The sequence below is a fragment of the Alligator mississippiensis genome, chromosome 5 (genome assembly GCF_030867095.1).
Source record: "Alligator mississippiensis isolate rAllMis1 chromosome 5, rAllMis1, whole genome shotgun sequence".
Lineage (NCBI taxonomy): Eukaryota > Metazoa > Chordata > Crocodylia > Alligatoridae > Alligator > Alligator mississippiensis.
The window spans coordinates 139,316,092-139,331,328 of NC_081828.1; the positions used below are offsets into that span (position 1 = coordinate 139,316,092).

At 47.3% G+C, this 15,237-nt stretch overlaps 1 protein-coding gene across 4 annotated transcripts in view; it reads right to left on the minus strand.

Annotated features, from left to right (window-relative positions):
- Positions 1-15,237, minus strand: part of NEK11 (NIMA related kinase 11) — a 204,375-nt gene that overhangs the window by 179,036 nt on the left and 10,102 nt on the right. For 3 of the 4 annotated variants that reach the window (XM_059728794.1, XM_059728792.1, XM_059728795.1), the window contains one exon: positions 9,553-9,636. The exons of the other annotated variant lie outside the window; for it this stretch is intronic. In XM_059728794.1, the coding sequence (XP_059584777.1) occupies positions 9,553-9,636 (84 nt within the window). The remainder of the gene's footprint in view (positions 1-9,552; positions 9,637-15,237) is intronic. 4 annotated transcript variants of the gene reach the window in all.

Below are 15,237 nucleotides of genomic sequence, written 5' to 3' on the forward strand. Positions count from 1 at the left end.
TCAGTTAAAACTGAATTAAACATTCAGGCTGAAGATGGATTTGCCAATATGGTCTGTTATTTGTCCTTTTCTACCTCAACACAAAGATTCAACGGTTTTGTTCCTTTTTTTTTTTTAAACTATCTTCCTCACTTCTCTTTTCCTCTCCTGAACCCCACTGAACAATCTTCTCCTTGATTTTACTTTTCCTGACAGAATCACCAAAAGAAAATCTATTTTCCTGCTACAGGGTTCAAACTTTTCCTGACCATCTCCTTAAGATAAAATGTGCAAGGTACTGAAAATTTGATTCCATTTCTGGCTGATTCCATTTCTGTCAAAAGACAGGCTTCCTAGTTCTGTGTCACTTTAAAAAACAGCTGCAACTAATCACAATTTAACTGCAGTGCCAGACATTAATGTTTAAATGTGCAGAATCTGCAGCACTTAAATTAGTGGTTAGATACGAGTGTTAGACACAAACTGTTAGATACAAGTGTTGAAATGTTGATCAAAGCTAAGGTTACCACTGCAGTTTATATGAAGAACAAAGAATTTTTTCAGATTAATATTTAGGGAAATATATGCATCAGAAGTACATTTAAAAAAGAAGCAGCAAGGAAAAATATGGCCTAAGGACGGAAGTTACGCATAAACCGGTTTAAGTGATCAGAAACTGGTTTAAACTTGTAACGGAACAGAAATTCAGTGCACATCAAACAGTTTCAAAATGGCCAAACATGGTTTGAGATAAACCTGGTTAATTGTAGCATTAGACTTAACCGATTGAGCTCAAATTGGTTTATGGAACTTCTGTCCCAGACCCCTTCCTGGTTTAAGTTGAATCAGAGTCCCCCAGCATCCCAGCATGCTCTGTAGTCCTGGGCTGGGCTGTGCTGTCTGCTCCAGTGGAGCAGGGCTAGCCTCGCCCCTCTGCTCTCTAGCCAGAGCAGGGGCAAGAGCATAGCCAGATGCCAGCCCCCAAGGCAAAGGGGGCAGGGAAGGGGTTTATCCCCCCCTCCCTTCCCTGTCACATCAGCATGGACCTCAGCCGAGGTCTGCCAAGCAGGAACACAGCACCCCATCAGGCATGTTGCCCCACTCACCGCTCAAGCGGCAGAGGGGCATAGCCAGCCCTGGCACTAGTCTCAAAAGCGGACAAAGAAGGGTTTAATTCCCCTCCTCCACCCCTGTTCCAACAGTGTGCCAGGGTCTGCCTTGTCAGGGCAGAGCAGCTTGTGTCAGGGTTCCCCCTACCCACCCAATGCTATAGCAGCAGGGGTGGGGGCATGGCCAAATGCCAGCCAGCATGGTCCTCTGAGTCGAAGGGGGCAGGGAGGGGGTTTATTCCCTACTCCCTCCACTCTCCACCCAGGGGACCCCAGCAGGGATCTGCTTGGCCAGGGACAAGCAGTGGAGGAGGCAGCCAGAGCTGGCAGACCTCAGCTGTGATCCCCTAGGGGAAGAGAGAAGGGAGAGGGAAATAAACCTCCCCCCTGCACCCTTTGCCTCAGGGGACCATGCTGGATGGCATCTGGCCACACCCCTGCCCTTGCTGCTGCAGCAAGGAGGGGAGAGCAACCCTGACATGGGCCGCTCCATCCTGGCCAGGCAGACCTGGCTTGGGTCCACACCAGTAGGACACAGAAGGGTGGGGTGAATTAAGCCCCCCACCATCCCTTGTTCATTTGGTTACTGCTGGGGCAGGCCACATCCCCGCTGCTCCAGTAGTAAGGTGGGGGGAGAGGGGGAATGCCTGACAGAGGCTGCTGCACTCTGCCCTGGCAGACCCCAGCTGGGGTCCCCTAGAGAGGAGAAGGGAATAAACCCCCTCCCTGTCCCTGTAACCTCCAGGACCCATGCTGGGCTGGTGCCTGGCCATGCCCCCACAGCAGTGAGGGTGGAGGAACTCTGACACAGGCTACTCTGCCCCAGCCAGGCAGGCCCCGGCACACCAGTGGGACAGGGGAGAGAGGGGAGAATTAAACCCCTCTGTTCCTTGCTCTTTGAGGCTACTGATGGGGCTGGCCACTCCTCCTACTGTTCAAGCTGCAAGGGGTGGGGCGGCGGGAAATGCCTGGCAAGGGCTGTTTCCCCCTTCCCCCTACAGGCACACCCCAACTTGGGACCATGTAGGTCGGGGTAGGGGTTTAAACCCCTCCGCAATCATAGTGAGCCTGCTGCAAACTCCCTGCCTCAGCTCAGCTTCCCTCCAGCCAAGGGCTCACTCTAGCCCTGGCTTCTGGCCTGAGCCACAACACGTGCCTGCATTTCCAGAATCTAAAGTAAATCTCTATTCACTTGCAAATCAGTTCAATCTAAGCAGGTTAGACTAACCTGCAAAGATTTAATTGATCAAAGCTTTGGCTTTTTAAATATCTGTACTTAGCCATGGTGATTGCATCCTTTTTCACCTCTACAACTCAGAATTGACAGAAACAAATATAATCTCAGTCAGGAGCACTTTTTTTTTTTTTTAAAAAGAAGTTCTAATAAGAACAAGGGGGAGGGGGCGGGAATTAAATGGACTCATTTTGATCTCTCTGGGCTCATATACACATACAAGGAGTGGGCTCTGATGCACTGGAAATCCAGCACGTTGGAGCAGACTTGATTAATTTAGCCTGCTAGAGCACAGAAATAAACCCACTCCAGTAGATTCTGGCATCACATGTATCAATGTCCCCATGCCAAAAAATGGCAGCAGGGCACTTTGAACTAAAGCTCATTTAATGCACTTTAGTTTAAAGTGCCCTGCCATCATTTTTCAGCATGGGAGATGCTGATACATGTGATGCTCAGGCACTTTTAATTAAAAGTGCTTGCTAATTAAAGTGCCCCCCCTCCCCTTGCACTTCCTGGAGCACATGTAAAACTGCCCTCTTTCTTTCACTAACAGTATTCATTCCCACCACATACATGCACCAATTCTCTAGTAATAGAAATGTTGTCATACATTGTGGACAGAACAGCACTTTTGTATGCAACTATCAGCTGTTTGTAACCAATCCACAGATGACTGTTTTTGTCATCAAGCCAACAGCAGATATTTTGGATGTATAGGAAGACACAGGAAGAAGTTGTACCTTCATACGCCACATTTCCATGACTTGTGGTCTACTGGGATTGAGGCCTTCTCATTTGCTCTCAATCCCCCTCCTGCTTGCCCTCCCTTCAATTTCTTCTGTTGAGGTATCTGCTGATTTTCTGTTCTCCAGCCTCCTCCACACTCGACTCTCTTGTCCCTTTGCCCATTGTATCACAGCTAGGGGTGCACAGATAGAAATTTTTTGGGTTGATACCAATGGCATATTTTTAACAAGCCATATTGGCTGATACCAATCTAATTGCCGATATGCAGCCAGGCAGCTTGGAGAGCACCATCTGGCTGGTAAGTCTGTTATGGGGTAAGGGATGGGGGGGGCAGGATAGATTAAGGCCCCTGTGGGGAAGGAGGGAGTGGGGCTGGGACAGGTGCTGCCTAGCCACAGCAAAGCGTGGGACTGAGCTGTGACTGGCTCATCTGGGTGGGATGTGGGGGACAGGGGGGTGGCTCCTGCCACTGCATGTGTCCCAGGAGGGCATGGGGGGGCGTGTGCTCCCAGATCTGCATGTGGGTAGGCTGCTGCTGTGGTCTGGGGCTGGGGCAGCACTGAGTTCTTCCTGGTGTGGGGCTGGGCTGTGCTTGGGGCAAATGGCAGGGGCGCTGGGAGGCTATGGTGAATGTTGGAGTGACTGCAGACCCCCCTCTCTAACCCCCACCCAGTGCCACCGCCTGCCTCAAGTGCAGCCCAGCCCCCCACCAGGAACAGCCCCATACAACCCCTGGCCCCAGCCTGCAGTGGCATTTATCGGCAACATTAAATTGGCCACATCAGCCAAAAAAAGCTGATTTCTAATACTGTCAACTTATATCAGTGCCAATCCAATATGGCATCGACGCATCAGTGCACCTATGAATCACAGCAGCATCCCTCATGTCCCCTACCCCAGTCCTGCTCTTAATTCCTAATCTCTTTCACATCGGTCATCCCTGTTGCTGAGGGATAGCCAGTATGTGGTAGCAGCTGCTTTGAGTTCTACAGGCAACCCATACTCTAAGCAGGAACAAAAGGGAAAGGCAGAGAAACCTGTGGAAGTGGCAAGAAGTGAGAGCAAAAGGAATCATTCACACAGTTCGTCAGGTTGCTATAAGACTAGTTACCCTGAGATCCTTAGGCTTCGTCTAAACATAAAATTTGTTCTACTTTAACAATACAGGTAAAAGGAGAGGGAATAGTGTCTTTGAGTACCAACATAACTATGGCCATATTTGGGATGTATATGAAACTACTTCAGTTAAAAAAAATCACACTTGTTCCAAAACAGCCACACTGGGTCAGACAATTAGAAAAGGCCAAACCTGGACTGACCCAAACAAATAGGAACAGGTTCATAGCCAAAGACTGAGGTTATTAATTCATTAAATTTACAAAAATTTGTAAACCATGGATTAAGTACTTGAATTCACCAGTAAAGACACACAAGCATCCACTGGGTGAAGATATAGAAACCCTCAGAATATAAATTTATTTGGAAAACTCTGTACGACTGCTGATAAATTTGGAGGCAAGCAGCTGTGATCTATTTCTAAAGCAGGAGGCAGAGTTGTCTGGGGACAGAGCTGTGCTGCTACCCTCAGCATCCATAGGTGGTGGATAGTGGAATTGACCTTCAGAGAAGGTTAGCTGAGAAATAAGCAGGGGTAACTCTGATGAATAAGCAGTTGTGGACCAAGCAATAGCAGCACCACAAGGAGGCGGCAGAGACCGCAGATATCAGTGCTCTCCTTCCTCAAAAGACAAATATCCTCTGATGGTCCTGTGACATGGCAAGTACAGATCGCCACTAAGCCTGTTCAGCCCCAACCACAGGTCTACAAGTCCTCAATGGCAAAGCAGACAGAAGAAGATATTAGAACTTTCATGGCTGTGAAGGCAGGTGAAGGCTGAAGTGGAATGAGATCTCCAATTGTCTTGGCCTCCTTGCCATTGGATCAAGGTTCCATTCTGCCAAGAACGGTGTGGAATCTGATCTGCAGCAGCCTCTCCACAATAAAAGAAATGATGCACAGGTGTCTTCCTTAAAAAAGGCTTTAGCATACTTTTCAAGCCCTTCAGAGACCAGCTAGTGATGATGGGAGCAGGACTGTGAGGCCTGGAAGCTACCAGTTATGAACTGGCATGAAGGTAGCAGTTACAAGGTCATCTAGCACTTGGATTGGCAAGAGTGAGATTCGGCAGCTGTAACTGACTGAGCAGCCCTCTTCAGGATCTACTCTGCTCACCCCACATGGGGAGTGGGGTAGAAGAGGTAACCTAAACATAACCTGCCTACTCACCTTTTTCCTGACTGGATAACCATATCCAGTGGTTTCACCTTTACTGCAGCCAAACTCAGCAAAGACACACAATCATTTTTAGGACCCGAAACATCAGGGCCTTTATGAACAATTCTAATAGTGACAGCCCAGAGCACCACACTGCAATCAGGGGACACAACACTAACATTGCTGCACTGAGCAAGGCCCAGTGAGCGGGAGACGGGCAGCTCAAAGAACAAGGAGAATGATACCCTGTTCTGGAAGAATAAACAGGAAGGACAACAACAACTTCGAAGTTGGCTTTGCCAATAAGAATGAACCCATAAATCAACTCAACAAGTTCCCCAGTGAATTTAACGAGAGCCTCATGACTCAGTCTTAAAATGGGCAGGGAGCCAATATGCCACTGTCATCAGCATGTATGCCCCAATTCTTGACACCATCAATGAAACAAAGAAGCAATTCTATGCCAAGCTTGACCAAGTCCTCTCTAACTTGCCAGAGGGATACAAACTTATTCTGATTGGCAAATTCAGTCAGAAGGGACCCAAACCTCTGGAACAGAACCATCAGCAAGGAAGAAGTGGGAAAGGTCAACTACAACGGCATTCTCTCCTTGACCAAATGCACAGAACATGGACTCATCATCTGCAACACCCTGTTCCACAAAAAAAACAGGCACAAGACATCATGGCAACACCCACAATCTATGCATTGGCACTTAATTGACTATGTCATCATTCATGCTGAAAATCACAAAGATGTCCACACATCACTCAAGCTATGCTAGGAGCCGACTATTGCTGGACTGATCTGCTCGGTTATGTCACTCAACCAGGCTCCCAAATAACAGCTGCAGCAGAAGTAATGTTGATACAAGTTCAATGTCAAAGAACTCAAGGGCCAAATCAAGCAAGACCTCTTCCACCAGTTCCTCAATGAAAAACTGGTGAATTCAAAATCAGCAACAATGGAAGAATGTCAGCAGAGGTTGGGGTGCCTTCAAGCCTACCATCATCAGTGCCTGTGAAGAGACACTTGGATTCACTACTGTGCAGGCCGGGAGCAGTCTGAGGCCCTCGGGGGCGCGCGGCGGGCTGTGGCCAGCAGCCCTGGCACGCGGGTCGGGGAATGCAGGCCGGCAGACTAGAATTAGGCATGGACGCGTAGCGGTTGATTAAAGATTATTTTACTTACACCGTAGATGGTCGCAGTGCAGGCAGGAAAACTTGCTTGAGTTGCAGTTACAGATAGGAAAGAAGAGTGGACAAGAGTTCTAAACTCGCGAACTCTAGCCCAATCCGGCTGAAGGCTCTAAAATCGCGAGCCTGTCGCGTCAACCGAAGAAAACAACTTGGAGAAGAGCTCTAGATACACTCACATGAAGTTTGCTAGGCTTCGTGGAACTTGCGCGCGGGGAAGGGGTTCGTCGAGGGATCGCGCTCGGCGACGGGGAGAGGCCAGAGGTTGATCAGACCCCTATAGCCTTCTTAAGGTACACACTGGGTCCGTTAGGCTCTGCAGCGCTTAGAGTTCTTCACGAGACGTGAAGTCCTCTTCCTCCAGATGGTTGTGGAGTCCTCCAACTTGGGCAGAAACCGCTCAAGCCTCTTATACGGCTAGCAAGCCAATCACTAGCCGCCACGTGGGAATAATTTAGAACTGGCCAATAGTGGGACACAAATTTGCATGCGGGTGGCAGGAACTCCTTTGCACAAGGGTTTTCTCTTTGCAACTGAGAAATGCACCCTGCAAAGAAAGCTCCTCGTGGCGGGAAATAATTTAGCAGTGCCGAAGCGCACGCACACAAAATCACACCCTTGGTTTGTGACAACTACCAGGAAACCTGAAGGCTGGTTTGATAAGAACAACCAGGAGATTCAGGAGTTGATTACCCATAAGCGCAAGACAGAAAGGCATCGACTCCAAGCAAAATAAATTGAATTACCAATAAGACAAGGAAGAGATCCAAAGGAGGACTCACAATATGACGAATAGATAGTGGAAAGACAAAGTGAAGGAGATTCAACATCTCTCTGACATCCATGATATGGGTGTTTTGGGGGTTTTTTTGTTCCTTTCTAATGCCACCAAAGCTATCTATGGTCTGAGCACTCAGGGACCAACCCCCTTGAAACCCAAGGATGGCGGAGACCTGATCAAGGAAAAGGAAGCTTCTTCTAGTGGGCATTGATGGCATTTTGAAGAGCTCAAAATCGAGACTCACTTGACTAGAGTGTTTTCAATTCCATCCAAGCAATACTCAGTCAGAGACTATCTTGGAATCCCACAAGTTGAGGAAAGCCATTGAGCAGATGAAGAATAAAAAGACAATCTGGAGCAGATGGAATCCCTGCCGAAATCTTCAAGCAGGGGGGAGAAGAGCTTACATCACAGCTCCATGTCCTCATCTTAAGGATCTGGAACAATCAGAAATTCCAGATGATCTCAGGGATGCTAGGATCATGACAATCTTCAGGAAAGAAGACAGGTCTGACTGGAAATTACTGTCCACCACAATAAAGATCATTGCGAGAACCCTCCTGAACTCTCCTTTCACTTACTGAATAGTTCCTCCTGGAATATCAGTGCGAGTTTAGGGTATGAAGAGGCACAACCAACATTTTTCCTTCACTGCTCGCCAGATACAGGAAAAAAACCAGGAACAACTTAAACCCTTCTACATGGCGTTCTCTGACCTCATGAAAGCCTTTGACTCTGCCAACCGAGAAGTGTTGTGGAGGATCCTTCTGAGGTACAGATGCCCACTGAAATTTGTCATCATTCTTTGCCTGCTCCATGACGGTATATGAGCAGTGGTTCTCAGTAACAGATCTATCATAGAGCCCTTTCAGGTTAAGACAGGAGTTAAGCAAGGCTGCTTCATCGCTCCAGAGCTATTCTTGATAGTCCTTGCTGCAAAGATATATCTGACCACCAACAAACTTTCAGTTGGAGTGAACCTAAACAACTGAATGGATGGTAAATTGTTTAATCTCAGGTGACTCTAAGCCAAAACCAAGACTACTGTAACAGGGGGCCTGCTCTGGGCCATTCTCACTGTGGCCTGCCCACCTGTTTCTGGGCTAACTGCCCACCTTCTTGTCCGCCACGCCTTGTTGTTAATTGATTAATTGATGTTGATTAAGCAGGAGGCTGCATATTTCTTGCCCCAATGCCAGGGGGCGCTATCTGCGGCTCCGTTCCTCCCCTACACTGCAGCCCAAGCCTTGCAGATGGCATCCAGATGTTATCCATATCACTGGCCCTGCACTGGGCCCCAGAATCCTACTAGTTGGACCCCACTTAGATCCCTCTGTTCAGGCAGCCTATTCTGCCTTAATTCCAAGCTGCATAGCTCCCTGAGCTACTTCCCCCTTACGGGTGTGGTCCCCCTGGGACCTTCAGCTCTACTGTCCCTGGCCCACCTCCAAGCCAGCCCAACCCAGGCCCTCAGCTCTTGGGCGTTCTTTGAGGTGGGCCCCTGGCCCTTTGACCCTTCCAGTCCTGGCCCCAGCTTGGACCAGTCAGGGGATGTCAAGACAGGTTATGAGTCTATGGCCTGACTCTCTCTCTCTCTGGGGTCCACCTTCTAGACCCTACAAAGAGGGTAACCCACCCAGTTGTGGGGGCTAGGGGTTAAGGCGCCCCAACCCACCTTTCACTGGGGTGGTAACTGGCCTGCCATTTCTTGGGGGCTCCTACACCACTGAGAGCCCCACCAGGCCACCCACTCCCAGCAGGGTGCAGTTTTAGGTCATGCCCAGGACCAAGAGCCTCCTGACCATCCCCTACAGCTCCTCCCTTACCTCCAGATGATACCAGCAGCCCTACAGCCAGGTGATATTGTTGCCTCCTCCCAGCAGCAAAATGCCCCGTTTATATGGACAGCCCTGAATCTAAAATGGCTGCCCTAATCAGGCACCTGCCGGCTGCTGTCTTCTGGCCCTTAAAGTGGCAGGCACTAACAGTGCTCTGCCACACTACCCCAACCACAATCATTGAGCTCCAGTGCTTTAATGATGCTGTAGTGTGTGCTAACTTGGAAGCAGGTCTTCAGGCAATCATTGATGTCTTTTCCAAGGCATACAAGAAAATGCTTAATGTTCAAAAGATTAAGGTCTACTGTCAACAAGCTCTTAGTGAGCAGTCTCTTGCTCTGGTAATTCAGATTTACAGTGAGACTGAAGAATGTAGAGTATTTTCCATACCTCGGCAGCCATCTTTCACAGAAAGCTGACATCAACAAAGAAATCCAGCATTGCCTCAAACGTGCAAGTTCAGCCTGCAGACACCTAAAGAAATGGGTGTTCAAAGATCAAGACATCATATTCAAAATCAAGTTCATGGTTTATCAAGCAGTAGTGACCTCTACCTTACTGTACAGAGCTGAAACGTGGACAATGTACTGGAGTGGGGACACCTCAAGTCACTGGAGGAGTACCAATGTTGCCTGTGCAAGATCTTTCAAATCCAGTGGGAAAACAAATGCAACAACGTTAGCATCCCACCCTCACCCTCTTCAGACCCACAGATAAGATAATCATGGAAGATAATCATCCTTGACTGCAAGGGATTGCTAGTGATGATGATGACAGCAGGAATCTGGTGCTGACCTGAAAATTTTCACATATGTGCTTTTTATACAAAATGAACCAAGTTAACATTATCTAAAGAGCCAATCCCCTCTCTCCCAAGCCAAAATTAAACCCCAATGTCAGCTCTGAAAAGGAGCCCTTGGGGCATGAGAAGGAATATTCAAGATGCCTGAAATTAGTTTCCTAGAAGCCTCTGCAAACTGTTCCGAGAGTCCACAAAAACAGGCTTAGGTAGTGCTCTGTTAAATATTTCTCTAGGCTCTGTGCTTCATAACACACTAAGACATGCTTGATCAACAGCTGCATCTACAGCTGAGATTCAGCTCTCCTTGGAAATCTGTAATCTCAGAGTTCATTTCTATGCTCTCCCACAGCGATTTAGACTGTTGCCAGGCATGACAAATGTTCCCTGAAAATTATTAGCAACTTGTAGTTGATTTCATGCTTTCTCTAATTCCTATATCTCACTAAGCCATGGATCAGCTATGAAGTAATAAAAATATAATGCTACTCCATGGAGGTAATTTTGGAGATTAAAAGGTTCAGTAATTCTGATCCATCAGAATGCTCTCAGAGCATCACTAAGCTCGTTGAAATGACTAGGACAAAATAGGCTTATTTTCCTTGTGCGTTTCTGAAAGAAAATGTCTCCAAATGACCCAAAGGGAATACAACAGTTTACAGGTTTCTTTTCCAGTTTGACATGCACGACAGAAAGAAAGACAGAAAGACTTTTATAAAGGTTTAAAGGAAAAAGGGGGTAATAATCCAACAAAAAAAACCCCAAAATATGGCCCATGTGGGGGACCTGATACAACAGACAGAGGCCTGGGGCTTCAGCCCGGAAGGCCTGCCCTTACAATCTAAAAAGAAAAATATCTAGTGCAACATCAGCTTGCTGAGACCCCTGCTGGTACCCCAGGAAGGGGCTAGCAGTATCACAGTGTAAGACTAAATGGCCACCCTTGACACTGCAGAGCACCCCCTGAATTGCCCAACGTTCCTGGAAAGCATGCACCATCTCCTGGAGGACAGCATGCTCAAACTCCAGCGACAGGCGTGTCCATACCAAAAACTGGAAGAGCTGCAGGGTGCCACCTAAGCCAGCCCTGGCAAGACGGTTCCGGCAGCTCTTGAGGGTGGCCATTTTAGCCTAGCCGAGTAAGAAGTTGGCCAAGCAGATGATACCCCCATTGGCCACCCAGTATGGGAAGGAAAACAAGTAGGTGGCCTCTGACTGACAGACAGACTACTTTTTATACAAGTGTATTATGGAAAAAGGGGGTAACAATCCAACAAATAAATAAAACACTGCCCATGCAGGGACCCAAGTACAACAGACAGAGCCTGGGCCTTTGGCCCACAAGGCCTGCCCTCACAGTCGAAATATAAAAAATCCAATACATCAGCCTGCTGAAACCCCTGCCTCTACCCTGGGAAAAGACTAGCAGTATCACAGCGCGAGAACTAAATGGTCACCCTCAACACTGCAGAGCACCCCCTGAACTGCCCAATATGCCTGGAAGGCAAGCACTGTCCACTGGAGGACTGCATGCTCAAACTCCAGTGACAGGTGCGAGAGAAAAAAAAGAGAGAGACAAATTCTCAATGCTACTTTCAAACTGGAAAAGAAATCACTTAGTGTACCATATACTGTATCTGTTGCATTCCACTCAGGTCATTTGGGGATTTTCTCTTTTAAATGAAATGCACAAGGAAAAATAAATCTATTTTGTTTACCAGTCATTTCAACAATCTTAGTAGTGCTTTGAGAGCATTATGATGGATCAAAAAAAACCTGAGTCTTTTAATCTCCAAAATTATATAAGCATATACACGCACACAATACATATACACACCCATATATACTTGTGTGTACACACCCACTCACATATATGGTGGTTATATATAAAACCACTGTATGAAATAACTGAAAAGGGACACATTCTTAAATAACTAAATTCTACCCTGAAATATCATTTAAACTTTCATGTTAGCATTTATATGCGATAGGAGAAATGTATAGCAGTGCTAAATATTTTTTTATCTCTTGTGTAATGAAATGAGGGGTAGTTAAATGAATCCACTATTAACAAAAGAAGTTCAGCTGTGGTTAAGAAGAACAACTGCAGTACTCTTATGCCTCCATGTGGTACAACAGTGAATTGCAGAACTGTATAATAAAGGCTGCTAAAAGCAGTAACTTTCTTAATTGCTAAAGCCTACAAGTAAAAAAAGGAGTTAAAAAAGTAACAAAAAATAAAAACAGAGGATTTAATGACTAATTTATCTTATACAATCTTGTTAGTATAACTATATACAGCTCTGTACTTTACAAAGAACAAGCAAAGAATACTGCAGTCAGTTGAAGATCCCTTTAAGTAAACAAACCTGTGCAGGACCTGGCAGGGTAGGCATGGGAGTCCCGGGGGCTCTAGTTCCTCCAGCCCAGTAGTGCAGCTGAAGCTGGCTCTGCTTTGGTCCCCACCTCCAGGCCCCCCTGGGCAGTGCAGGACTGGGGAAACTTTCAGTTAATAGAGTATTCTGGTTAGTAAAATGCCAGTTAACACAGCTTTTACTGTAATGTGTAGAGGTCCCAACACTTGGTATACATCATAACAGCTGCAAATAAAATCTGTTCTTCATTACAATAAGCTAACCACAGTATTTAAGGGGGAAAAAAAGTCTGCAAAATATTTTTGATTTTTTTAAAAAGGGCATATTTCATGTCATTGAAATTTTTGCTGCCAACTATAGATGAACTTACCAGAAACACAAAGCATATTGACAAGAGCACACAGGTGAGGAAAACAGAAAGAGAAAAAATGGTCTCAGCTACATATATTTATTAAATAATTACGTCATGAATGTACAATTTTACAGCAAAACACTGAGACAAACAACATACTAACTTGCAGCTTCCTTTCCTTTTTCGTGCCCTCGTGACAAGGTATTTAGCAGAAATCACAAATTCGCTGGAATCTGACAGGGCTGTGCCATGAGTGCTTCTGCTGTGGCCTCTAAGCTGCCAACCATGCACCTTAGCACCCATGCTAGCCCGGTTCCCAGTTGTAGCTTAAATCCTCAGAATATTAACTCCTTAAATTTTTATTTATTATTTACATACAATTATAACATACTTGAATTGGAAAGAGAACTTTTTTTTTTTTATGTCCAAGTATAAATAGGAATAAAATACAACAAAACAGATGTCTAAATACACTGTGCGACTTCCGTGCACACAAAAGTCAAAGGCAAAACTCCTACCAGATTCAGGAGTGCTTGATCAGCAGGGATCTGGGTTTTCCATTTGCCACGGAAAAAACACAGATTTTCTCTTTTAAAGGAGAAAAACATGAGAAACTGTGGGTTTCCCCTTGCAGGCCAGCAGAGTTTGAGCCTGCAAGGGGCTGCTTGGGACTGGATGGAATGGGAGAAGGGCAATCAGACAGGGTGCATTGCATGCGCATGCACATGGCAGACAGGCAGCATGATGGACAGCAGCACCCACAGCCCCCCACAGGTAAGTTGATGGGGGCGCATAGGCAATGCAGTGGGGTGGGAGGGAAGGGGCATAGGTGATGCGTTGGACAGCCATGGGGTTGTGGGGGGGAGGAACATGCCCAAACAGATCTCTGCACCCACAGGAGGCATGGGGCTGCAGTGTGGATGGACTGGAACAGGCAAGAGCCACCTCTGTGGCCCAGTGGACAGGACCCAGCACAAGAGGGCAGAGTGGGGTGACAAAACTCATTGCTGCTGCTGCCACTGCCAGGACCCCCATGCCAGCTGCACTCCCAGCAGTACAGGGAGTAATGGGCCAGGGGGACTACGCTGTCCTGCCACCAGCCACTTGCACGCCAGGCTGTGGCTCTGCCCTGCCACCATGGCCCGGCTGCTGCCAAAATCCGACTCTATAATCTATGAGGGATGAAGGGACCACAATGGATCATCGTGTCCGACCCCCTGCCCCTGGCAGGAAAGAGAACCGAGGTCAGATGACCCCAGCCAGGTAACTGTCAAGCCTCTTCTTGAAGACCTCCAAGTTAGGTGATAGTACCACCTCTCTTGGAAGCCCATTCCAGATCCTGGCCACCCTTACTGTAAAAAAATTCTTCCTAATGTCCAACCTAAATCTACTCTCCACTAGTTTGCACCCATTATTCCTAGTTACTCCCTGGGGCACTCTGGTAAATAATGCATCACCAATTCCCTGCTGTCCTCCCTTGATAAACTTATAGGTGGCTACAAGGTCACCCCTCAGCCATCTCTTGTAAAGGCTAAAGAAAACCAGATCTCTCAACCTCCCCTTGTAGGGTCTTTCACAGAGGCCACTAATCATGTGTGTGGCCCTCCTCTGAACCCTCTCCAGATTCTCCATGTCCCTCTTGAAGTGCGGCGCCCAAAACTGGACACAGTACTCCAACCGCGGCCTGACCAATGTGGCGTAGAGGGGGAGCATCACCTCCCTTCATCTGTTGGTCATGCATGTGCTAATGCACGACAAGGTGCGATTGGCCTTGTTAATCTGCTGGCTCATGTTCATCTTGGAGTTAACTATGACTCCAAGATCTCTCTCAGCCTCTGAGCTGCTGAGGAAGTCACCCCCCAACCTGTAGGTGTGCTGGGGATTCCTCCTTCCTAGGTGAAGTACCTTACATTTATCTTTGTTGAATTGCATCCTGTTTCGTTCCACCCATTGATCCAATCTGTCCAGGTTGGCCTGTATCTGCTCCCTGCCCTCCGGTGTGTTAACTTTGCCCCATAACTTAATATCATCTGCAAACTTGGAAAGGGTGCTCTATACACCCTCATCCAAATCGTTGGTGAAGATATTAAATAACACCGGTCCAAGGACCGAACCCTGCAGGACCCCACTGTCCACTTCCTTCCAGGCCAAGAACAACCTGTCCACCACCACTCTCTGGGTGTGGTCTCTAAGCCAGTTAGCCACTCACCTGACTATGTAGGCATCCACTCCACAGCCCGTAAGCTTCCCTATGAGAATAGGATGCGAAACTGTGTTGAGGGCCTTCCTAAAATCCAGGTAGATGACATCAACCTCAGCTCCTGTGTCAAGGCAGTGTGTGACCTGGTCATAAAAGGCTATAAGGTTTGTCAGGCAGGATATACTTGTGATGAACCCGTGCTAGTTTCCTTTCAGTGTTTCCTCTGCTGGGCCCTCACAAATGCACTCTTTGATGATTTTTTCCAGTATTTTCCCAGGGATAGAGGTAAGACTGACTGGCCTAAAGATACCTGGCTCAACCCTTCTCCCCTTCTTAAAAATGGACACCA